This window comes from Mandrillus leucophaeus, unplaced genomic scaffold (assembly GCF_000951045.1).
Source record: "Mandrillus leucophaeus isolate KB7577 unplaced genomic scaffold, Mleu.le_1.0 Scaffold456, whole genome shotgun sequence".
Lineage (NCBI taxonomy): Eukaryota > Metazoa > Chordata > Mammalia > Primates > Cercopithecidae > Mandrillus > Mandrillus leucophaeus.
In genome coordinates, this window is record NW_012104876.1 from 267783 (window position 1) to 291364 (window position 23582).

At 40.1% G+C, this 23582-nt stretch overlaps 1 protein-coding gene across 2 annotated transcripts in view; it reads left to right on the plus strand.

The window, feature by feature from the left end:
• Nucleotides 1-9439, plus strand: part of ADGRG4 (adhesion G protein-coupled receptor G4) — a 120928-nt gene extending 111489 nt beyond the window's left edge. Inside the window, exons 23-25 of one of the 2 annotated variants that reach the window (XM_011994408.1) lie at nt 5635-5736; nt 6707-6874; nt 9001-9439. In XM_011994408.1, coding sequence (XP_011849798.1) covers nt 5635-5736; nt 6707-6874; nt 9001-9038 — 308 coding nt within the window. In that variant the 3' untranslated portion in view covers nt 9039-9439. The remainder of the gene's footprint in view (nt 1-5634; nt 5737-6706; nt 6875-9000) is intronic. The other variant, XM_011994409.1, reaches the window with a different exon arrangement.
• The last annotated feature ends 14143 nt before the right edge of the window (nt 9440-23582 follow it).

Here is a 23582-nt window from a genome sequence, read left to right on the forward strand (position 1 = left end):
AAGAAAGAAAGAAAGAAAGAAAGAAAGAAAGAAAGAAAGAAAGAAAGGAAAGAAAGAAAGAAAGAGAGAGAGAGAGAGAAAGAAAGAAAGAAAGAAAGAAAGAAAGAAAGAAAGAAAGAAAGAAAGAAAGAAAGAAAGAAAGAAAGAAAGAAAGAAAAGAAAAGAAAAACAGAAAAGAAAAGAAAGCTAGGGATCTGGTTCATGTAACTCTGAGTAATTGCTGATGTTCATTTTAACCTGATTTTGCCTATTAAAAATACTGAGGGGAAGAGGCCTGCAAAATTATTTTATGTGAGTCTCTAATTCTACCCCGTACTTTTATCCTCAAGTTTGGTCCGGTCCATCTGGGCTACTCCAGTAGGGACAGGCTGAGGGTCAACTTGGCATTTCATTGAGTTAGACTCTCCCTTCGTGCTCTCCGCTATTTTTTTTTTTTCATTCAATAAACCCTTCTTTTCCATACTGAAGCCCACTGATGATCCCATGGGATGCTCCTGCAAGGAAAAAGTTCTATGGTCAAATAACTTTGGGAAATGTGGCAAATTACATTCCCCCTTTCTTGGAATAGCACTATGTACATTAGCATGGTAAAAGTTCTATTACAAAAAAAAAATTGTCTTTAAAAACTTGTTTTAATGTAGTGTCTTAAAAACCTCTGAACCTTTTATTGTGGTCATTGTTAATCCCTGAGGAACCTTGAGAAAAATAAATTGGCATGCAGTTATTATATTCCAGGCACTTGCAAAGTGCTGCGGGGAGTGGGGGGAAGCAATGTAGCAGAAGGCATGGTTTTTGCATTTATGTTTTATGACTCAAGAAATCATCTTATTTTAAGCAATGAGGTGGATCAGTGGAAACTTTCTGTCCCACCAGATCCTGCCAACCATATACAGCCATGTTCTAATTGGAATATAAGAAGTCACAAAATGTGTTGTTCTTCCTTCACATGCCATTTTTATTGCCTCTGGTAGTAGGAATGGAATTTTTAGAAACTCTCAATACCACCCTCTCTTGGTTCCCTTTGAGGCTACTGGCACTTGGTTGAATTCTAGTGTAGAACTGAAGGTTGTATTCTAGTGTAGGCCCTGGTGATGGTTCTACACTTTTTCTGTGGATAGAACTGCCTGGCCCACACTACAGTACTCTAACCTGATGCTCTAACCTCAAGAACTAACCAGTCATGGTGTAGAATGTCCATGGAAACGGATTAGAACCCAAGTGCCTGTGAAGACTTCCTCCACAGTGGTAACTCCAGGCTTCTCTTTGGCTCAGTGATTCTGAGGAAAAATGGACTCACTCTGTGGAAAGAGGGGTTAAAGGAAAGCTGGCAAAAGATCAAGAAAGCCAGGCAGTTCTGATTTTAAAAAGGAGGGGCAGGGGTGTTTTCAAAACCACTCTTATGGTGGAAAGTAGCATCTAAGGAAGGAAACTGCATGGATAGAAGCAGAATTTAATAGGATATTTCTTTTCTTTTCAACTTTTATTTCAGATTCAGGGGGTAGATGTGCAGGTTTGTTAGCTGGGTATATTATGTCATGCTGAGGTTTTGGGTGTGAATGATCCCATCATCTAGGTAGTAAGCATAGAACCCAATAGTTACCTTTTCAATCCTTACTTTCTCCCTCTTCTCCCCTCTAATAGTCCCCAGTTGTCTACCGTTGCCATCTTTATGTCCTTGTGTACCCCATGTTTAGTTTTCACTTTTAAGTGAGAACATGCAGTACTTGGTTTTTGTTCCTTCATTAATTCACTTAGCGTAATAGCCCCTAGCTGCATCCATGCTGCTGCAAATGACATGATCTCATTCTTTTTTTATAGCTGAGTAGTATTCCATGGTGGCTATGTAGACACTTTCTTTATCCAATCCACCATTAATGGACACCTAGTTTGATTCCGTGTCTTTACCATTGTGAATATTGTTGCAATGAACATAAGGGTGCATGTGTCTTTTTGGTAGAGTGATCTGTTTTCTTTTGGATATATACCCAATAATGGGATTGCTGAGTCAAATAGTAGCTCTGTTTTAATTTATTTGAGAAATCTTCAAACTGCTTTCCACAGTGACAGAACTAATTTACATTCCCACCAACAGTATATAAGTGTTCTAACTGTGTATTTCTTGAAAACTAAAATCAAAGTCCCATAGATCCAGCACCAAAAGAGCCAAGCTGTCTCTGTCTGTCAGATATGCTTTATGTCCATCAAGCACAAAGTCTTGCCAGTCCTGCCTGAAATGACTACAAGATAGCATGTACCATCTTGTAGCAAGGGAGTTTTCAGAGCTCAGAGTTTCAAATTCAAGACACACACACACACATGACCCGAATAACTTCCAAAACAAATGGTGGAACAAGTGAACAAAGTAGTCATTTAAAAGACAAATGACAAGCTTGCAACGCTGGCTGAAGGGGATGGGGGTGACCTGTGGTCAAGTGGGAAAAATTATGCTCATGATGAGCTATTTGTGAAGGAAGAATGCACAAATAAAACTGCAGGTGACAAAAACCTGACATCTTCCCTCATGCCTATGTTTTCCTAGTGAGTAAGCAGATCAATCTGTTATGGGAAAGGAAAAGGAAAGCTGTCAGGCAGAGGGGGAGAGTTGGCAGGCAGCTCATTGGAATTCACAGAATAACCTTTAAGTCTGAAAACTAAACTCCATGCAAGAAATCAGAGTAGTAATAGGTGCTTGATGTCACTGTCACCCCTTGTACATACTGAAGTTGGAGGAGTTTTGCCTGCTCTGAGACTGTGGTTTGCTCTCCTCGGGGTGCTGCGCCGCCTTCCAGGTGGCTGCTGCTCAGAAAAACAGCAAACACTGCTGAATTCATCCCCGCAGTTGTTTGGTTACACATGGGGATAAAGCTTTTGGGAGAGTTAGAGAGACATGCCATTCCGTTTACATGCCATTCCGTTTAGCCTCCCATCTGGAATCAGAGTCTCAGGGCTGGGGCTAGGGAGCCAAGATCTTCCCAATCAAACTTCCCATCGAGTGACAAGAAGTCACTTGCCTCTGCCTGAAACTTTCCATAGACTGAGGGCTCACCATTCCGTAAAGCAAAGCATTTATCAGCTCTGATGTGGTACCGGTTTTCCTTACCTGAGGTTAGTATAGTACAGTAGTTAAGGCCTTGGGCTCTATAGTCAGACTGCCTGTATTCGGAACTGGTGCTGCCAGCTCAATGTTAGCTCTGTGACCTGGGTCAAGTTTACTAGACTTCTTGGACTCCGAGTTTCCTCAACTATAAAAATGAGACTAATAGTACAATGCCTATCATATACTTATTGCCAAATAAACACTAGCTGTGATTTGTTAGTACGTGGTTGCTCTGGAACATTCTTCCATTTCTCCTGGTTCTAACCGGGCAACTGTACAGATACAAGCCTAATTTGTCCTTTTCATGGCAGCCCTTTCAGATCTGTGGCTAAGTTACCATCTCTTCTCACTCTATGTTTTCCACTCCAAGGTTTTTTTTTTTTTTTTTTTTTTTTTTTTTTTTTTTTTTTTTTTTTTTTTTTTTTTTTTGGTCTGGATACAACATCCCAGCTCTTTCAGCTTTTCTTCACTATCCTTCTTCACTGTATTCTTGAATACTTCTGTTTGTCATCTTGCTCTTAAAACAAAGCCTCCCAAACTGAACATGGTGCTGGTGGGAGGTATGGTCAAACAAGGACAGAATATGGCAGGAGACTGTCACTCGCCTCCATCAAGATTCTTTTATTTATTTATTTTTTATTATACTTTAAGTTCTAGGGTACATGTGCACAACGTGCAGGTTTGTTATCTTTACTTCCAGCAGTGCTCTAGCTGAAATTTGCTTTGGGGCATTTACAGTAGACTGGTGCTCAGTTTACAATGGGTTAAGACCTCTTTGATACTAATTTACCTTCAGGACAACTGGCCAATTTAGAGGCAAGCTGAACCTGTATAGAGAATAAAGGTCTCCAAACTGCACTTGGATCAGAATAAATATTTTGAGGCTCAAGCAGTTATCACTATGTTGTAGGTGGATGTGAGAGTTTGTGTATCAAGTGCCTTGGAGTTCAAATCAACATACATTTATTGAGCTGCAGCAGTTAGTGCATTAAAGATGAAGGGCAAAATGGCATAAATATGAAAAGGAAACATATCTCAGCCCTCAAAGACTCAACAGCTAGGTGGAGAAATGGGAAATAGATGAATAATTGTATGGCTACATATAACAATACAAGAAACAAAATGTTATGAGAGTTCAGAAGTGGGAAAAATGAGTTTCAGTTTGAGGCATCTGGAAAGGTTTTGTGGATAAAGACTTTTTGTAATGGACCATAAATATAAGTCGGGCTATTGACAGGAGTTATTTCTGCCAATTCTACCCCCAACTGCAGGAAATCTAATTGGTCTTCCAGGGAATTTGCAATCAAGATAATTTTTTTTTTTTTAAGACATAATCTTGCTCTATCGCCCAGGCTGGAGTGTAGTGGCTCGATTCCGGCTCACTGCAACCTCTGCCTCCTGGGTTCAAGTGATTCTCGTGCCTCAGCCTTCCATGTAGATGGGACTACAGGCATGTGCCACCACACCCAGCTAATTTTTGTATTTTTAATAGAGACGGGGTTTCTCTATGTTGACCAAGTTGGTCTTGAACTACTGGCTTCAAGTGATCCACCTGCCTCTGCCTCCCAAAGTGCTGGGATTACAGGTGTGAGCCACCATGCCTGGCCAAGATAATCTTAAGTCATACTTTTATCTTCCAAGGAGATATTTTAGAGGGTGAGAAAGAGAAATGGCCAGCACTGCTGACAAAGACTTTCAGCCCCTCCCTCCCCCTTGCAGGACAAAATCAGGGCTGGCATTGGAAGTTGAGGGTCAAATCCATGGTTTCCACATGGTGTCATTATGCCAAAAAGCATGTGTAATAGCTATTTATTGCTATGTAATACATTACCCCCAAATTTTACCAGCCTAAAACAACAAAAATTTATTATCTCACACAGTGTCTGAGGATCAGGAATTCAGGAGCAGCTTAGCTGGGTGTTTCTAACGCAGAGACTGTCGTAAAGTTGTAGTCAAGCTGTCATCTGGGCCTGCAATGATCTAAAAACTTGACTGGGACTGGGGAATGTGCTTCCAGGAAGGCTCATCCACATGGTCGTGGACTGGAAGCCTCAGTTCCTCACCATGTGGGCCTCTCCACAGAGATGCCAGGATGTCCTCAGGACAAAATACTTGGCTTCCTTCAGAGTGATATGAGAGAGAGAGAGAGAGAGAGAGATCTTTTATAACCTAATCTTGAAAGTGACATGCCATCCCTTCTGCTATATTCTATTGGTCCAATGTGGAAGGAAACTACACAAGGATGCCAATGCCAGGTTGTGGGGATGATTGAAAGCAATCTCAGAGAGGGGCTACCTTACCTCTCATGCTCTAGGATGAACAGCAGCCCCGGGACAAAATAGTGGTTGACATGAAGTCTTGATATAGACATTTTTGCCTTTGGGAGGGAGGCTACAAAGACAAGATCAGAAAGCCAGTAGTGGTCCTGGGGTTCCTTGAAAGTAGTATCTCTCATGACAGGAGCAGACCTGAGTCAGGGCATTGGTGACAGCTGGTGAAAGAAACCGAAAAAGACTGACCTTCTTCTCCTGGCTTAGGATTCTTCATTTTTGTGTTTCACTGTGTGATGAAGGAGAGTGTGCGGGAGCAGTGGCAGATACACCTCTGTTGTGGGTGGTTGCGATTGGATAACTCTTCTGGTAAGATGTCAGTTTGGATGAAGCTTTGAATTTTACATGTTTTACAAAACTGATCAGATTAATTTGTCTCCTAACTTGAGTACATACAGCATATCAGCATCAAAACACAGGCTGTTTCCATGTCGTGAAAATGATTTGTGCTTTTGAGCTGAGATGAATGAAGTCAAATGAAGAATGTGACTTGGGCCATATTTTAAACTAGGGATGCTTTTGTTTTGGCCCAGATTCCTTGGATTGCTTACCCTCACTGTCACATCAGTCTCAATTCAATTAAAAGAACATTGAATGCATGTCTACTGTGTTCCAGGCACTGGGTCTCAGGGGCTTCTGGCTAGTAGCCAACAGTGGGTTGAGTGGATATAGGAAGCAAGGAGTGGTGGTGGAGATAGAGAGAACTTATAAGCATTCCTAAGATGCCTGGCCAGTGGGCTGCACAGGTGTACTGATGGCCCACAAACTGGGGGCTGTAGTGAACTCAGATGTTGCCTCTTAACGCTGATGCTTCCCTTAAGAATGTTTCCAGTGCAGGCAAACTGATGTTCTATGTATCAAAAGGATCTTCCATCCAATTCAGGCAGCTTCTCTCAGTCTCAATACAAAGCCTAATCAATTTTCTTTAGTGAAGGCAGCATTTGAACTCTAAGATTCTACAAGTAGCACTGAGATTCCCCCCATTCCCCACTTTATGCTGACCATATCAGCAATCTGCTGGTCCTTGTGCTCTCGGAAAAGCAGGCATCCTAGGTATGTGAATTGTCTCTTCTTACACCACACATTATAGTACAAACCTACTTCTTACAACTTCATAGAAAAGCTGACACCTTCAGGTACGCAGAATGAACACTGTGCATCAAGCTTTGTGTTTTTAAACCAGATTATTGAAGTGTAATTTATATACCATAAAATTCACCACTTTAAGTATAGAATTTGATGAGTTTTATGTTTTTAACTTTTCTTGGTATCATTTCAGATGCGAGCAGCCGGTGTCAGATTAAAGTTGGATATAAACAGGAGGGACTAAAGAAAACCTTTGAGCACAAACTGTTGACACCATTCCTCAAGTCAACTGCAACTAGCTCCACTTTCAAATCTTTAGGCTCTGCACAAGGCACACCTTCAGAAATAAGCTTTCCAAATGGTAAGAAAAAAGGGCTGTGTTGTCTACATTTATATTGCATATTGAATTAACGTGAGACCACATACAGGGTCTTGGATGATACTTCCTCTTCAAAACTAAGTGCACATGTGCATGTGTATACCTTGACTCATTCTTGGCTGAGAAAGTGTGTATAGAAGCATAGAAATGTGTACAGAAGTGTGTATAGGTGTGTCTGTACCTAGTAAATTTAGTATGATTGTGTTATTAGACTAATAGAGGAAAGAAGAGATGGGAGGTTAGAAAATTCATGAGTAATTAAAAACAATTGTCACAGACCGTTAAAACCAGAAGGAACCTTAGACACTGTCTAGTCCAATCCCTTCATTTTACAGTTGAGGAACCTCAATCAGGGAAAAGGAAAATGCCTTATTGACAGTCACTGAGTCCATCCTTACCATCCAGTAAAACTGGGGCCAGTCACTCAGCCCTTAGCCATCCAGCAGAACTGGAGCCAGAACTCAGGTCTTCTGGCTCTCAGGGCTAGTACACCTATCAAGAAAACTCTCAGAGATACACATCCATCTTAGATGCTGAGCTTCTTCCATAGGAAGCCATATTTATAAGAAGAGACAGATGTTCAGTTGGGAATGGGGTGTTGTACCTAATTATGTAAAAAGGGAAACTGTAGGAAAAGGATTGGCCTACAGGCTTAAAGTAAAGAGAAAGGCAAAGTGAGCAAGAACTTAAGAACTTCAGGTTGATATTGTGATGATTCTGCATTGTGTGCTTCTAGTTAGATGATAGCGCAGTGGTCTTTGATTGCCTTTCTTTAAGACCAATGTATACTCCAGTTCACACACACTTTGGTGGCCTGGCTGTTGTCATTCTCCTGCCTTCTCAGTGCTGGAGGCAGGACTGCCTCATTCTCTAGTGTTTTTCTTTATATTGGCTCCAAAAACCAGTTCTATGTCCAAGGGCTGAAGGCAATCTGGACGCAGCAAGGTGGGTTAAAAAAGCATCAAACTTGGAGTTGGAAGGCTTTGGTTCAGGTTCCAGCTCTGTCAGTCACTCTGTGACCTTGATCACATCACTTCTCTGCTTGGAGATACATTCTTTCTACCTTTAATATGAGGGGGCTAGAATGGGTAATCTCTTAAGTGCCTGCCAGTTTCAGGGCTGTATATGACACAACACTGTTTTCCAGTTTAGGCTGGTTGACTACTGTATAGAGTCTCAGTCTCCCATTTTTGTGTGGGAAAGTTAGTGATGCACAGGAAAAAAACCTCTCCCTGGCCACAAGCATTTATCAAACTCTGGCCAACTAACCTGTGGATATGTCTTGGTGCTCATATAAAGGCACTGGGGTACCATGACATAGACAAGTCATGGGTTGTGGAAGCACCTTAGTACATAATAGTTGGGGCTGGTTAGGAAATAACATTTTCCAAGAGGGTTATTTAGCATTGGATTTCTTGATGTCCCTGGGGACTGTTTAATTAGCAAATATACAGCCTGATGTGTACATATTTTGCTTCAGAGGATCACTAGCAAATACCATATCCAGGATATTGATGTTGCCTTACCAAGTAATCGACCTGGAAAACCAACATTAAAGTGCTCATCGGTTGAGACAAACTGAGCTGGTGGGGCAGGTAGATCTGCCACAGGTTCTGAAACTGAAATCTGGGTGCTACCATTGTACTGGTGGCAGCCAGAAGCTTGATTCTATTAGCAGAGAGTGAAAAATCATGCCTTCTGTACCACCAGGCATTCTCAAGCTTGAGAAATAGCCAAACTTTCAGTGCAAGAATATCAAATCCATAAGGGATGTAAATGTGTATGTTCACATTTTATGTCATCTTCTCTTGAAGGCCTCCAAGGTTTGTACATAAACATCCTCTCCTAGGTTAAGGCTAAGGTCAATAATGCTGCCTCTTATTCACAATGTAGGGAGAACATATGCACTGGTTGCCCAAACAGTGCTGTCTGGATGAATTAATTCACCCCAGATTTTATATAAAATGGTCCAAAGAAAGCACCACATTCTTCCCTTCTCTTCTAATTTCTTTATTTTTTCCTTCATTTGATAAAATTTTCTTATGCTTCTACTATGTGCAAAGTCCCTGATGCCACAGCTGAAAATGTTCTTTTTTTCTTTACTGCAGATGATTTTGACAAAGATCCTTACTGTTCCTCTCCTTGAGTTGTGAAGTTGTGCCTAATTATGTAAAAAGAATATAATACCTGTGGAAATAAAAATGAATTCCAAGTGTATACTTGCTCAGTTGATGGGCGCACCAAAATCTCACAAATCACCACTAACGAATGTACTCATGTAACCAAATACTACCTGTTCCACCAAAACCTATGGAAATTTTAAAAATTAAAAATAAAAATAAAAACAAAAATCCCAAAATGAATTCCATTCACAAACAGAATTTTTCAATAAATCCCAGTAGAGATACTTGCCTCCTCCCAACCCCTGATTGGGGAAAATGTTGAATTTGTGAAACAATCTGCTCCAACCTTGTATTTCAAATATTATTTTGTATGGAGAAGAATAAGATAACATTTGGTAAATATTGAAGTCAGAATAATTCTCCTATTTGTCGTTATAGTTGTTTCTTTTTTGGATGAGACTTCAGGCTATCGTTATGATATGTTACCTAATATATCGTTAAGATATATTAGAGGAGAAATGTCTACGGCATTGGAAATTTTGTTTCAAAAGCTTTAAGTGTACATCAGCTTTGCCTTCTGTGACTTCCCAGTCAGGTGTGCTGCTCACATTTGTCCTTGGATAGAAATAAGTAAAGAGAGGAACATTCTGGAAGGATACGCAAGCAACTGGTGTCAGTGGTTGCCTTCAGGAAGGGTAACTGAGTATCTGGGGTCAAAGGAGGAAGAGACATTTACTTTTCACCCTATACCTCTTTGTATCTTTTGAATCTTGTATTGAGAGAATATATTACTGCTTGGAGCAATAAATAAATGAATACATAAATAAATAAAGATAACCAGACCCTTCCAGTGAGAAAGATAAATGCCTACATTTCAATATCAAAAATCAAGTTCCCCAGGACCCTTATGAAAATGTATGATGCAGTGGGCTGTGGAGACAGCAGAGTTGGGTTCAAATCCCAGCTCTGTCGCTTTCTAGATGCGTGTGACCTCGTGATGTAATAATGATCATACGTGCATCCTAAAATTGAAGTGAAACTGAAATAAGATGAGGTCTGAAAATGTTCTAGCACAGTGTAACACAGTACATCTTCATTCCTTTTTCTTTCAAACTCCTATCAGCTTACCACTCATTGCCTCATGGCCCCAACCTACCATGTCTACCCCATTAAAGGTATCACATTGATCTTCTAAACAAAATTTAATGCTGACTACCAAACAGACTACAGCACTGATGCCAGTCAGTGGTATAAAGCTCCTAGGTCTCCATTGTTCCCCCATCACCTCGCATAATATAAAAATTAGATTGGCCCTTAGGCCCCTGAATATCTGCCATCAGAGTCAAATCCATTGTTCCCCATGTGGTTTCATGTATACTTTTTTGATAGGGGAAGGTGAGTGTGTGTGTGTGTGTGTGTGTGTGTGTGTATATGTGTGTGTGTGTCTGTCTGTCTGTCCATGTGTGTGAAGGGGGACTAACATGAATAATGATCAAAGTGTCTTGAATGTTGCATGTCTTTGAACTGAAATATTGTCACCTTCACTCAAAAATAGATTTAAGGACAAGACTTGGTTACAATTAGCACTTTTACAAATAAATGCATTCTGCATGTGGTTTGATTTGGGGGATCATTTTGGCTGTTAAAATGCCCATGATTGTACTTATTTTCAACAAGTAATAAAACCTTGATTGTTCTGCTGCTGCTGGAGTGATAAATGTACAACCTATCTCTAATGACCTGACAGACTGTCGAGAACAGAAACGTTATTTGATAGAAAAGTTCATGATTCCTGTCATGACACCCCTTGCTAATTAGGAAAACATGGGCTTTCTACAATTTCAAAGGCAGCTTGAAATTGCAGGGAAAACACTGATTAAATATCTCCCTGGCATCCTTTGACTTGCTTTTCCTGGGCGCAAAAAATGACTGATATTTGTGTGAAGATGGACCCAAGTAATTATGGATAAAAGACCCTAGAAACTTTGTACTGCTTTCAATCAACAATCAATCAACTCCCAAGTATTGACTGAGTCCTGACATGGAGGGAAAGATACAGACACATCATACTTAGGCCACTACCTCCAGCAGCTTACTGTTTACTTGGGGAGACCAGATACACACACTGAAATAGTGAATGATTAGAGCAAGGATATGATAGAAGAAAAGTGCTTTATAGGCAGGAAGTCACGAAAGATTTAGTCAGGCTGAGAGTGGGGTATTCCAGGTAGAGTCAATGGTGGCAGGTGGTGGACATTTGAATAAGACAGGACACTATTTCTCAATACCACAGGCAAATTGTCTTTATTAAGCATTGATCAGCAAAATTACAAAGCCCCTTTAAGCTTCAGAGCATGAACTTTTCATTCTTTGCTGCACCCTGGGTACCTTGTGGGCAAGTGGCAAGCACTGAATGGTACTAAACTCTCACTGAGGCATGTCTGAGGAAGCTCCTGCCCAGAATCCTAATCCTTATCATTTTGTCCAGAGTCCCAAAGATGACAGTGACCTTCTGTGATAGCCCACTTCCCCTGCACACAGGAATATGGGAAGGTTGGGGAGGGGGCAGAAAGCTAAGAGGAGGTAAGGCTTGTATCTCTAATAGCTCAAGCTTATGATGTGTTTCTGGTCCTGATCTTCAAGCATTTAGGGTACACAAGGAGTTTGGAGCAATGAAGGAAGGAACTAATTATGCCTCTGTTGATTAGGCAAAACAAGTGGAATGGATTAAATTTATACATATAATGTCTGGTAACTCATAGACACTCCATAAATATTTGTCACATGCCTGAGTGCATAAATGATCTAAAATACATGAGCATAGGAAAGCAATGGCTGACTTTTCCTAATCTAGGGTTTGTTATCTTAGTGCTGAGTAGACCTAAGCTTTCCATTATTACATAAACTCCATTAGGGCAAGAACCTTGTTTGTCTTGTTTACCACTGTACTCCCAGTACCTAGCACAATGTTTCACTCTAGGTTCTTTGGTTACCAGCCACATGAACCAAATGTCTTTGAGCTGACATTATTGTCAATTCTGACTAACCAAGGGACCTTATTGAAAGTGTTTTGGGAATTCAAAACGTTTATGGGAAAGTTAAAGAATAGGGCTAGACATTGTGGAAGACAGTGTGACGATTTCTCAAAGACCTAAAGACAGAGCTACCATTTGACCCAGCAAGCCCATTACTGGGTATATACCCAAAGAAATATAAATCATTCTATTATAAAGATCCATGCACACATATGTTTATTGCAACACTATTCACAATAGCAAAGATTTGGAACCAACCCAAATGCCCATCAATGATAGACTGGATAAAGAAAATGTGGCACATATACACCACGGAATACTATGCAGTCGCAAAAAAGAAGGAGATCATGTCCTCTGCAGGGACATGGGTGAAGTTGGAGGACATTATCCTTAGCAAACTATTGCACAAAACAGAAAACCAAATACTGCATGTTCTCACTTATAAGTGAGAACTAAATGGTGAGAACACATGGACACATAGAGAGGGACAAAACACACTGGGGCCTTGCAGAAGGTGGAGGGTCGGTGGAGGGAGAGGATCACGAAAAACAACTAATGGGTACTAGGCTTAATACCTGGCTGATGAAATAATCTGTACAACAAACCCCCATGACACAAGGTTACCTAGGTAACAAGCCTGCACTTGTACCACTGAACTTAAAAGTTTTAAAAAAAGAAAGAAGAGAAAAGAGCAGGGCTTGAAAAAGGACAGGGGTCTACAAAGCAGGAACCATAGTGATTGTCTCCTAGCAGGGAAGTAGACTCATACGGGCGCCATTACTGGGAAGAATAAACAGTAATTTCTTCTGTGCTCATGCTACTAGCTTAAGACTCAAAGTCCTGTGAGCCTATATCTAATCAGGTGAGCTTAAATTTTGTGCTATACTGAGCAGTGAGAGGAGGGATGTGGCAGAAGAAGTCTTCAGGAGCACTTTGGTTTTGACAGTAGTAGAAGTATGAATTTACCATCCCACCAAGAATATCCACAATGGGGGAGAAGTCATTCTACGAAAAGAAAGTAGGGTGTTAGGAACGAATGAGTAGGTAGGAAAAAAATCCCACATATGTTCACCTCACACAATATAGGAGTGGATATACTTTGCTTGAATGAATGACTAATTCAGTAGCATCCTTCTCCAGTGAGGGTGCGATAGTGCTAAGAAGAGTAGATCTCTCCCTTACCCTGAGGCCTCATTCAGGTATTCACTAGTTACGTTGTAAGGCTAAGATGAATCAGGATGTGGTGAGAGAGTTGAAGAGTTCAAGATAAGCATCCCAGAATGATAGATAAGAGTGCTGTTAGAAAAGGTGGTCTTTAGAGATATTGGGTACACAAGTTGGCCTCACTCTAAGGAAAGCCAATATATGAAAATGAGCTTCATTGTTTGTCTACGTTGTCACCTTGCCATGTCTCTCCAGACAAGCACCTTTTCAGCCCCAGTACTAGGAAATATTCCCCCAACCTCCATTCTGCAACCTAACTGCTTAGGTCCGGATCATGCAGGTTGAGAAAGTGTGATTCATTATAAAGTATACCTTTATGTCTCTACACTTGAAAGGGCGTTTTTTTATTACACTTTTTGAAGGTGCTTCACCATAAAGCTTTTTATTTTATTTCAAAATATTTGAAAATATATTTTGATCCCAACTTCCAGGACCCTTCAGCTCTGATTAAGGAGTGCTCTGTTGTCTGAGAAGGAAAGCTAGGAGGAGTGTTACTTCCATTCTCCACCTTACCAGGCTAATGGCATGATATTCACAAAGTGAGATTCCTAAAAAGGGAGAGGCAGAAGAAATCAATAATAAGTAGTAACTTCAAATATTGAAAAAACTTCATCTCATCTAAATGCATAAGAAAAGTACAGATGTTTCCTTAATATATGCAGTCCTATGCAAATGATTATGTAAATTAAACAAAAACTTGGGACTGGCAAATTCCCAAGTTTGCAAGACTTACTTATGTTAACCTAGTATTCGTCATAGAAACAAGGGTAAGGATTGTTGTTTACATCTCCTTCACTTAGATGTGAGAGGAGGCAAGACTGAAGGATATGCTACCTTAATAAAGTGAAGACACTCAAATCCGGGGATATGCTAGATAGATGGTTAGATGAACAGATAGACAGTTTTCACTTTAAAAATGTCAGCCAACTCATTCATCATGCTCAGTTGGTTGTGGGCAGCAATGGGACTAGAAATGTAAATGAATCTGAGTTGGAGTGAATTTTGATGAAGGCCTAGTTCATGCAAGAAACATTTTTTTTTCTTTTTTACATCCTCAGCTCACAAATTCCCAGAGGAATGGAGAACTTTACAGACAGTTACACGGGAAGACTAAAGACCTAGTGTAACGGGCTATATCACATCTTCATACACTGGACCTTTCACAAGGAAAGACATAAAGATGTATGTTATCAAGGATCGCTCTTTCCTACCCTGCATGATCTGGGTCTTTAGTGGACCTCATAAATCAGGTTTCTTAGGTTTCCAACTATAGATAGTTAGTAACTAACTATAGATAGGCTTCTAATTGTCTATAGCTAGATAGATGAATGAGCTGGCTAACATTTTGAAGGTGAAAACTATCTATCTATAGTTAAAAACCTAAGAAACTGGGGCTGGTGACAGTGTAGACAGTGAGGGATAGAAGAGAATTTTTCTCTTCTGTCTGTCTCCTTTAGACCTCAGTCTAGAAATATGAGTAGGTAAAGGTTTCAGAGAGGCTTGGCAGTCTTTGAATCTGGTAGCTCACTAAGTCCAGCATGCTAGTCATTACAGCACTTCCTCTGTGCCCATTTCTGTGCTAAGCTCCATAGAGGATACAATAAAGTAAAGGCCACAGTCCTATACACAAAAAAAATGGGCTTTCCTTTGTGTAATAAAACATCCATACGTACAACAGTTTGTCCACAGTAACGTATGTTAATTCTTCAAATTGTGTGGTAGAGACCTTGAAGCGTAACAAATAGTAACTGCTTAATTACTAGTCTAATTCCACAAATATTTATTGAGAATCCCACTATATTTTAGGTACTGAACAAGACAGTTCCTAAAATTGTCTGGGGAGACAATTAAGTGTACAGTAACAATACAGTATTTGATACTTTCATATGCTAGGAGGTTTCAACTTATACAACTGGCGGAAGGGCAAACAGGTTTAGCCTGTTTGGAAAACTGTTCTGTAGTTTCTAAGAAAGTTAAACACACCCTATAACCCAGCAATTCTACTCCTAGGCATATACACCCTAGATAAATGCAAACGTGTCCACCAAAATATTTGCACACAAATGTTCACAGCCACATTCTTCATAACAGCCAACATGGTGGAAACAACCAAAACATCCATCAACAGGTGAATGGATAAACAAATTGTGGGACATTCATCCAATAGAATACTATATAACAGTAAAAAGTGAACTATGCACACACACGACAACATGGATAAATATAAAACCTGTTGAGTCAAAGAAGCCAGACTCATTTGTGTCTATACAATTTCATTTATATGAGCAGACAAAAAGAATCGACGATTATAGAAATTGGAATAGTGGTGATCTCTCAGGGAGAGGTCTGTACTGGGAAGGTTTAAAGACAGCCTTCTGGCTGTGCGCAGTGGTTCACGCCTGTAATCCCAGCACTCTGGGAAGCTGAGGTGGGCAGATCACGAGGTCAGGAGTCCGAGACCAGCCTGGCCAACACAGTGAAACCCCATCTCTATTAAAAATACAAAAAATTAGCCTGCCGTGGTGGTGGGTGCCTGTAATCACCGCTACTCAGGAGGCTGAGGCAGGAGAATTGCTTGAACCCAGGAGGCGGAGGTTGCAGTGAGCCGAGATCACGCCATTGCACTCCAGCCTGGGCAACAGTGCGAGACTCCATCTCAAAAAAAAAAAAAAAAGAAAAGAAAAAGAAAGAAAGAAAAAAGAAAAAAAGGCTGGGGGGAGCCTTCTGGGAGGCTGGAAATTGTGCTTTCATAGCTAAATACACATATAAAAGTTCATTCAGTTGCACACTTAAAATAATATACTTTATGCATCTTATTGTAGTATGCTGTCTCTCAATTGAAAAGTAGAGGGAAAACCCCATTCAAGCTATTGAGCACACTTTAGCAATGTCTATCCAAACTTCAATGTATATAAACTTAGCTCAGAAATTCCACTTATAGCATTCTATCATAGCTCAACAATTCAAAAATTTATCGGCAAGGTTATTCAGTGCAACCCTGAAATAGTGAAAACTGGAAATAAGCTAAAGCTTTTCAGTATCAGAAGGGTTAAATAAATGTGGGCTATATATAGTGTGGAATAATATGCAGCTAAGAAGAAGCTATACCAATTTGATTAATAATTCAAATATATCCACAATATATTTTTCTGCTATAAAGAAATTTGCATGACAGTACATGTAGCATGATAAAGTATGTGAAAACAGAACTTCGTGTGTGCGTGCATGTCCATAGTTATACAGAAAAAAGTAAGGACACACTCTTCATTGTTAATAGTGGTTTACCTCTGGGAAGAAGTATTGATGAGGCTTTCACTTTGTATTTTACATACTTTTGTATATTTTTAATTTTTATAGAGTATCTATAACTTTTGTAATTTAAAAGTTTAGTAATGATAAGAATATATGCAGTGTGATGAATTTCCCTGAGATGTAACAGTGAAAATGATCAAAGGGTGTTTGTTGAGAAAGATGATAAATTCAGTCTTGGACATCTGGTTTTGAGATGCCTGTGGGACACTCAGGTGGAGATGTCTAGAAGGGAGTTGGATATGTAAGTCTGGAGGAGGGAAGAGTGGTTAGGGATGGAGATGGAGATTTTGGCAATATCAATGGTAACTGAAGCCACCTTAGGAGTGAATGCGATTCCCAGGGGGAGTACACAGAGGAAGAATGGAAGTAAGTAGGCCCAGAAATGAGGAGCACTGAGGGCCAGGCATAGGCGGATCATCTTGCAAAGGACATCCTAAAGGAATGGTTGGAGAGGTAGAAAGGAAACCAGAAATCTGAGGTCCCATATAAGCCAAAGAATCTCTGGTGAGATCCAAGAGGTTGAGCAGTGAGGAAGGAGAAGAGGGCAATGTAGCTCTTTGAATAAATGTAGCCACTAAGTTGCAAAAGTTGGTGGAGGGGTGGAGGTCACTGGAAGAGACTGAGGTTGAGAAAGGTTTTTAAAATGTAGTATTAAGAGAGAGACGAACACATTTACATGGTTAAGGGAAGTAGCTAGCAGAAATATAAAGGTTGAAATATTGAGGGGGGACATAATTTAGCCAATAGAACAAGGAAGGAAGGGATAGGATCCACAGCACAGATGGAAGGATTCCTCTTAGACAGAAGGTGAGGCACCCCATTGTAACAGAAAGGATGGTGGCAAGGGTGGGTGTGGACGCAGGCAAATATATAGATTTGGTAATTAGAATTTAAGGGAGCTCTCATCTGATAGCTTCTATTTTTCTCTATGAAGTAGGAGGTAAGGCAACCTGCTGAAAGTGAGAAGAGACTGATAAGATGGAGAAAGTTTAAAATAGCTGTTATAGAGAACAGGAGGAAGAGCTAAGTAGCAAAACAGAAAAATTTGTAGGTCTCCTTAAAGATCCACTTGAGATCAGAGACTATGGTCTGCATAATTTGGGGGGATTGTGTGGGATCATCCCCTGGGAGAGAGGGCAGAGGTGGAGCGTCTACACAGTGTCAGTATCCCTCATCAAATGGGTTAACTAATTCAAATAACTAGTCAATTCAGTGAAGAAAATATAGTAGCACAGTTACTTGACACAAGAGCCCAACTTCTGATTACTGCCCCAGTTGAAGCATTTGGATTTAATTCCATTACCCAAGGTTCTACAGCATGCTGGAGAAAAGGAAACCCTAACAGTAGCACTTCATCCTTCTAGTCACAGCTCAGAAGCAGCTCCCTATTCGCATCTTCACCTACAATACTTTTTAAAATGGAATGCTTCTCATTGCAGCATTATTTATGGTGACAGAAAGTTGAAGACAATCCGGCATCCATCACCAAGACAGCGGAGAGACAAATGTGGTGGACACACATTCTCGAGTAGTTTGCAGCAATTGGAAATAAGAGATTAGTTGTACATAGAGAAACATGTATAGATTTTTAAAAACACAGTGCTGGGTTAAAAAATAAAAAAGAATAGCAAGAAGCAGAATAATATATATAACACAATACCACAATATGCAATTTACAGAAATTTCAAAAGACATTCATTCAAACTGATAATACACGTTTTGTAAGAACACATGCAAACAAAAATATCTTAATTAAGCAGAAGACAATAGTTGCTAATGAGGGAGGGAGGAGAATTTGAGTGAAGTGTGGGGATGACAGGGAATAAATAAATCAAGCAAGTTACCAATGACGATAAATGTGCCACGAGCTGAGTTTGATTAACTCAACCTCTGCACCTAAGGCACTAACGAAATAAAGAAATAAATAAATGAATTGAAATGCTTTTCTAATCTCTTGTACATTTTATTTCAAGCAACATCTTTATCTTCCACCCATAACAATTGGCCCACATAGGATCAGTGTTGGAGGACAGTGTGCAGGTTATCTAGGGCTGCCCCTCACCTCATTTGTGGGTTTTCTTTGCAACTTTATTGAGGTATAATTGATAAATCAAAATTGTATATATTCAAGGTATGCAATGTGATGTTTTGATATATGTATACATTGTAAAATGATCTCCACAATCAAGCTAATTAACATACCCGTCATCTTACACAGCTAACTTTTTTGTGTGGCGAGAATAGTTAAGATCTACTCTTAAAGTCTACTCTCTTATCAAATTTCAAGTATACGATATGGTATTCTTAACTATAGTCACCATGCTGTACAACAGATCCTCAGAACTGATTTATCTTATAACTGAAAATGTATATCCTTTAACCAACATCTCCCCATTTCTCCAACCCAGTCTACCCCTAGATTACCCCCAGGTAGCCACCCTTTTACTTGTTAGATCCTACATATAAGTGATATCATGCAATATTTGTCTTTCTGTGTCTGGCTCATTTCACTTACCAAAATATTAGTCTCCAGGTTCATCCGTGCTGTCACAAATGGCAGGGTTTTTTTTCTTTTTAAGGCCTAATAATATCCCACTGTGTATATATACTAAGTTTTCTTTATCCATTTATCCGTTGATGAATGCTTAGGGTGATCCCATATCTTGGCTATTGTGAATGCTGCTGCAGTGAACATGGGAGTGCAGGTATCTCTTCAACATACTGATTTCATTTCTAGTGGATATATACCCAGCAGTGGAATTGCTGGATCATATGCCAGTTCTATTTTTTGGTTTTACCCCACCACTTATTTTATGAATGAGGAAACTGAGACCCTGAGAAGGAAAATGACCTGGCTAAAGTCACATATTTAGTTGCAAAGCCTGGACTAGACCCAGGTCTCCTGGGCATCTACTACTCTTTCCCCTGTGTACCATGCATACCCACTCACGGAAATTCTCATTGTTTTTGTGGTTGTGTCATTGTTGTTGTTTGCTTCTTAAATGAATTAAACTCTATTCTATGGTTTCTGCTTCATTCATTTTTTTTTTTTTTTAATTTAGAAATAAAAGCAGGAAAAAGGTGTGTTGTCCTGCCTGGCCTACATGGCGGAAGGGTGGTTAAAGTCAGTAAAGCTTAACTGATGCCAAGGGTGCTCAACAACTTTTTAAACCTATGACATTGGCCAGGCCCAGTGGCTCATGCCTGTAATCCCAGCATTTTGGGAGGCTGAGGTGGGTTGACCACTTGAGGTCGGGAGTTCGAGACCAGCCTGGCCAACATGGTGAAACCTCGTCTCTACTAAAAATGCAAAAAAAAGAGTTAGCCAGACCTGGCGGCACATGCCTGTAACCCCAGCTACTCGGGAGGCTGAGGCAGGAGAATCGCTTGAACTCCGGTGGTGGAGGTTGCGGTGAGCCGAGATGGCACCACTGCACCCCAGCCTAGGTAACAGAGTGAGACTCCATCTCAAAAAAAAAAAAAAAAACAAAAAAAATCCAAAAAACAAAAACAAAAACAAAACCTATGACACAATGTTGAGTACTAGACTTTTTGTTATTACACTTCAATGGATTTTAAAAATCTAATAAGCAAGTCAGTAATAATAATAATAATGTTATCTCTATTGTACTCTAACAATGCCTCACAGGACCTGGCAAAGAATTACTGTTTATCAATATGCCTTAACCTTGTGCCATAGTTCAAATAGAACAGTTGCTCAACCTAACCATACTCACTTATACGCCCATGAGGCAAGAGAACAGGCAGTCTTTCTGCATACCTGTGTGATAGTGTTCTGTTACATTTGATTTTTTAAAATTAAAAAAAAACCCACCAGTTTAAGAGCTTTAATGAGGTATAATTGATATACAAATAACTGCACATCTTTAAGGTGTAAATGTGATGAATTGGAACATATGCACACACCTATTCAACCATCACCACAATCAAGGTAATAGACATATCCAATACCTCCCAAGTTTTTGTGTTCTTTCTTTTTTGTGGTAAGAACACATATCGTAAGATCTACCTACTTAAGATATTTTGAAGTGCACAATACCGTATTGGTAACTATAGGCATTATGTTATACAGCAGATCTCTAGAACATATTCATCTAGCATAACTGACATGTTATACCCATTGAACAACAAATCCCCAGTCCACCTCCCTGCCCCTGCCCCTGGATACTTATTTGATGTTGCTGCACACCTCTTCCCCCTTACATCGAGTTGAACGTCAGTGTATATTGTATTGAGTGACATGTTCAACTCAATGTTCTCTCTGAGAGTCATCATAATACTTTGTATGCTTGGCTGTAGCAAGAATATATTGCTTCCTTGGCTTCCAAGAAGGGCTCAGAGCACCCCTGCTGAGAACCACTGCTCCATGCTGCCATAGGATGAAGTTGTCAAGGGTATTGACTTTGGTATCAGAGAGGATGGAGTTTGAATACCAGACCTGTCACTGTGTAAGCAGCCTTTGGCAAGATACTTAAGCTTTCTAATTCAATCCCACAAACACGTATTGGATCTACTCTATGCTAAGTACTGTTCCAGGCGCTTAGGCAGTACAGTAGTGGACAGAACAGATAGAAATCCCTGCCTTTATGATGCTTATGTTCTAAGAGGGGGCGATAAATGACAAACAATTAACATAAATAAGTAGACTATGATGTGCTAGGAGGTGATAAGTGTCACAGATTAAAGAAAAGGTCAAGCGGGGTCTTCAGACATGGGAATGCTGGGGAGAGGGTACAGACTGCAAAATCAAACAGGGTGGTCAGGGTATGCCTTGCTGAGAAGGTGACACCTAAGCACAGAATGAAAGGGAACTAGCCACATGGCTATCTGTGATAGGTAGAAGCAGTACTGATGAGATCAAGCAATGGGGAGGTAGCAGAGGATGTGGTGAGGAATGGTTGACTTGCCCATTTTTGAAGGTGGATCCATCCTAATTTCATGATAGATTGTGTACGGTGAATGAAAAAGAAAGATGTCAAGAATATCCACAAGGATTAAGATACTACCTATATCTGAAAAAGGGTATAGTTTGGAGAAGGTTTTCCTTTGTTCCTACTCTTTTAAAAAACTGTAAATTGGCAAATTATAATTGTTATATTTATGGGGCACAAAGTGATGTTATGATATATGCATAAAATTCTTTCTTACATTTTCATTATGGGGAAAGATCAGGAGCAGTGTTTTGGACATACCAAGATGCCTATTTGAAATCCTCATGGAGGCCAGGTGTGGTGGCTCACACCTGTAACCCCAGCAGTTTGGGAGGCCAAGGCAGGCAGACCAGTTGAGGTCAGGAGTTCAAGACCAGCGTGGCCAACATGGCGAAATCCCATCTCTACTGAAAATACAAAAATTAGCTAGGCATGGGCTAGGCGTGGTGGCGCACACCTGTAATCCCAGCTAGTACGGAGGCTGAGGCACGAGAATCTCTTGAACCCAGGAGGCGGAGGTTGCAGTGAGCCGAGATCACGCCACTGCACTCCAGCCTAGGTGACAGAGTAAAGACTCTGTCTCAAAAAATAAAATAAAATAAAATAAAATAAAATAAAATAAAATAAAATAAAATAAAGAAATTCAAGTGGAGATGATATTGAGTAGCAAGTTGGATACACAAGTCTGAAGTTCGAGGGAAAAGTTCAAGCTGGAGATATAAATTTGGGAGTCATAGGTATAGAGATGGCCTACAAAGTCATGAGCTCAGATGAGACCACCTGGGAAGTAATAGAGATAGAGAAGAAATCCAGTGACTGAGTCCCGAGGCCCCACAATATTAAGAAGTCAAAGAAGAGGCACAACTGGCAAAGGAGACTAAGGAGTGTTTGGTGAAGTTAGAGGAAAATCAAGAGATTATGATATCCTGGAAACTAAGTGAAGAAAGCATATTAAGGAGGAGGGAGTAATCCACTGTCTTAAATGCTGCTTCTGGGTCAAGGAAGATTATTACCCCCAAGCACTTAGAACAGCACCTGACATATAGCAGCCCTCATAAATGTTTGTTGGATCAAATTAAGAAATGTAAGTATCTTGCCAAAAGTTAGGTACATAGTGACAGGTCTGGCATTCAAACTCCAGCCTCTCTCATACCAAAGCCCATGCCCTTGATGACTCCATCATCTGGCAGCATGGAGCAGTGGTTCTCAGTAGGGGTGCCCTGAGCCCTTCTTGGAAGCCGACTTACAGATTGAGAATGAGGAGGTTATTGGTGACTTAACCAGAGCAGTTTTTATGGACTAGTACAGGCAAGAGCCTAACTAGAGTGGGTCTAAGAAAGAATTGGAGACAGAGTAGAGATAATGCTTTAGTAATGTTTGCTGTGAATAAGAACAAAGAAATGGGGTAATAACTGGTGGATGAAGCCTCAATTGTCTCCTACATAAAAAATGTATTGGTAGGATTGCTTATCTCTTAGGATTACTGAAAGAATTAAGAAGAGAGTCAATAAAAAGCTTTTGAATACTGTGCTAATACATGTATCATATCTATCACATAGTAGGCACTCAATATATGGTAGCCATTATTTTAATAATGTTTATGATAGAATTAAAAGCATATTCTGATACCATTTAAAACCATACAGATTTTCATGTCTCAGACAAAGAGATGAGTCATTGTGTGGGGGAGCAAAACAAATCACAGAATAAGTTTTGCTGTAGTGCACATCAAACCACTTCTCACACGATGACCTCCGAAGAACACATCTGCTGAGCTTTCTTTGCATTTGTGTTCCCTAGGATGCAGTAATTATATGTAACTACCAGAGGCCTAGGGAAAAAAAACTTCTTTCAAAAACACAATCTTCTCTCAAAATGAGACAAGCATCTCCATGAACAAGCATAGCTCTTGAATGTGACAGGGCCATAAAGTTTCCTTTTCTGTTTCTTGTATACACATTATTTTTTTCTCTCTCATTCCTCTAATTGCCAAGTTAAATGTCATAGAAGTAAACTGACATGCGAGAATTTTCTCCTGCCCAAA